This window comes from Ipomoea nil, unplaced genomic scaffold (genome assembly GCF_001879475.1).
Source record: "Ipomoea nil cultivar Tokyo-kokei standard unplaced genomic scaffold, Asagao_1.1 scaffold3251, whole genome shotgun sequence".
In the NCBI taxonomy this organism is placed as follows: Eukaryota; Viridiplantae; Streptophyta; class Magnoliopsida; order Solanales; family Convolvulaceae; genus Ipomoea; species Ipomoea nil.
Window position 1 is genome coordinate 1,513,148 of NW_017619679.1, and position 3,001 is coordinate 1,516,148.

The following is a 3,001-nucleotide window of genomic DNA, read 5'->3' on the forward strand; positions in this document are numbered from 1 at the left end:
CCACCTCCAAGTATCCTTACAGAGATTGTTGATTGGAGTAGCAAGAATACAGTGTATATCCGCAGCCGCAAATAAATCATGGACAACCTCATGGTCCCATCGCCCCTGATTGTCAAGTAAACCCACGACTCTAGCCTCTTGCAAATACTCGGCGCTCAGGGTATGTAGAGGTGTATTAGTCGGGTCTGCCAACCAGTTCCAGCCCATATTTTTGTATCCATACCGTCGCCAATACGCCTTGCAATGCCCAAACGTAACACTTGTTGTCTAGCCATGATGCTTCTCCAGATAAAGTTGGGGCTGCCGCCTAGTTGCGCCCCCATGAAATCCGTTGTGGGATAGTACTTAGCATTTAACAATCGGCTGACCAAGGAGTCCGGTTGAACTAACAATCGCCAGCCCTGTTTGGCCAGTAACACTAAGTTGAATTCATGGAGCTTCTTAAAACCAAGCCCGCCCTCCGATTTCGGTTCACACATCCGCGCCCAACTTAGCCAATGAATGCCACGGCTCCCCGTACCGCCACCTCCCCACCAGAATCGGTTAAACATTTTTTCTAGCGTGTCACAAACACGTAAAGGGGGTAAGAAGGATGACATTGTAAAAATAGGAAGGGCTTGTGCAATACTCTTGAGAAGGACCTCTTTACCTGCGCGGGACAATAGCTTATGTGTCCATAATCCCATACGGGTCCGTATGTTCTCCTCGATATATTTGAAATTCGCGGTTTTATTCCGTCCCAACACTGATGGGAGCCCTAGGTAACGTCCCAGATCGTTTGCAGCGTGGACCCCCAAACATTCACTAACCACTTCCCTTGCCTGGGTTGCCGTGTTTAAGCTATAAACCGCACTTGACTTCTCATAATTAATAAGTTGCCCCGAAGCCAAGCAATAAAAGTCAAGACAACCTTTAATTCGTAAGGCTTCCTGTTGAGTTGCCCTGAAAAACAACAAGCTGTCGTCAGCGAAAAAAAGATGAGTAATGGCCAGGGCTCCCCGGGCCACCCTCACGCTATGAATCTCCCCACGGGCCTCTGCCTGTTGTAGAAGAATTGACAGACCCTCTGCACATAAAATAAATAAGTAGGGCGACAGCGGGTCCCCCTGGCGAATCCCCTGAGAAGGACACACCTGGCCCACCACCTCCCCATTGACCAACACAGCATAATTCACAATTTGAACACACAGCATAATTAAATCTGACCATCCCCTATCAAACCCCAACGCCCCCAACATCCCTTCCAAAAAAGACCACTCCATACGGTCGTACGCTTTAGTATCTAGCTTCAGCGCCGCCCATCCCATAACTCCCCCAGTTTTCCTTCGCAGGTAATGCCCAATTTCACCGGCCACTATAATATTATCAGTAAGGAGTCTCTCAGGTACAAACGCACTTTGCGATTGTGACACTATCTGGCCCAAACAACTTTTTAATCTGTTGGCTAACATTTTAGCCAGCACTTTGTAAACCACGTTACAAAGCGCGACTGGCCGAAGATCGGCGACCTTCTTTGGGATCTTCTTCTTAGGGATTAGGACAATATTGGACTCGTTTAGACCCGGTGGGAAGCTCTTAGCCTCGACACAATTAATAATGAAGACAGCAAGATCATGGCCTAGAACCGGCCAGAAATGTTGGAAAAAGGCCGGTGATAGCCCATCTGGGCCCGGTGCTTTCTCGGGAGCCATATCAAACAGAGCGGCTTTGACATCCGTTATATTGAACGGTTGTACCAGGCAAGCATTCATCTCGGCCGTCACAGTTTGACGGACATTACCAAATAGAGCCGATGTACTATGTTCGGAACAGAAAATATTATCAAAATACCTTATGACTTCCGAATGCATTGTCGTGCCCTCCACCCAATCGCCTATCTGATTTTTGATCCAAGTGAGGGTATTACGTCTGTGCCGAATTGTAGCTGCCTTGTGGAAATACTTCGTATTCGCGTCACCCTGCTTTAGCCACAATTGTTTCGATCTTTGTTTCCAAAACACTTCCTTTACCCGACTGAGCTCATCTAGCTCACCCTCGGCTGCTCTAAACTCTTCTAACCAGCAGGAGTACGGTCTTCCTTGAGTCTGGACAGTGTATGCCGCAAATTCCTAATCCGGTTTCCAAAGTGCCGATAGTGTTCCCCTCCCCACTTCCATAATCTCTCACCACAAACCGCCAGCCTCTCCTGGAAATTCTGCCCAGTAGACATCCGCCATGCTTCATCAACAACTCTCGCACACCCATCCTCCAAAAGCCACGCTGATTCGAACTTAAAGGTTCGTATCGCCGCACGCACAGGGCATGTTTCAACGTCTATAGCAATCGCACAGTGATCCGAAGATCGAATATAAATATTATGAACCTGAGCGTGGTCATAGATGTCCATCCAATCCGTAGTTGCCACGGCTCTATCCAGCCATTCCTCCACCCATGCGTCCGTACCCCGGCCTTTTACCCAAGTAAAATTTCCCCCCAACATTCCCAAATCGTGAAGTTGACAATCTCTGAGTGCATCATTAAAACCTTCAATAAGTGCTGCAGGATGCGAGTGAACACCTCTTTTCTCCGATAAGCACGCTATATCGTTGAAGTCACCCACTACGAGCCATGGGAGCGTAGATTGATCCTTCAAATGCCGTAGAAGATTCCACGTAACTTGACGTTGTGTTCTGTCCGGCTCACTATAAAAGCATGTAAGTCTCCAAGTCGGTTTCCCTGGAATCGTTACTTCCATATCAATGTGATCAATGGAGTAACTTAACAGGGATGCAACATTCGAATCCCGCCAGAACAACGCCAGCCCGCCCCCGAAGCTAACACGATCCACACAGAAAGCCCCTTCAAAACCCAACTGCACTCGCATTTCCTCTACCCGACTACCATATGCTTTCGTCTCCATCAAGAAGACGAATAAGGGTCGCTGTTTGGACACAATGCCCAACAATTCTCGAACTGTCCGGGTGCCACCCAAACCCCGGCAGTTCCAACTAATTAGACTCAT

The 3,001-nt window shown here is 48.3% G+C and overlaps 1 protein-coding gene across 1 annotated transcript; it reads right to left on the bottom strand.

Moving 5' to 3' along the window:
• Nucleotides 1-2,053: 2,053 nt before the first annotated feature.
• On the bottom strand, nucleotides 2,054-3,001 carry LOC109169145. The gene has a single exon (XM_019318022.1). It carries the CDS (start codon nucleotides 2,999-3,001, stop codon nucleotides 2,054-2,056), a length of 948 nt encoding a protein of 315 aa, XP_019173567.1.

Coding starts and splice junctions, on each gene's coding strand:
- LOC109169145 (XM_019318022.1), bottom strand. CDS start 3,001: ATGAGTCTAATTAGTTGGAACTGCCGGGGTTTGGGTGGCACCCGGACA.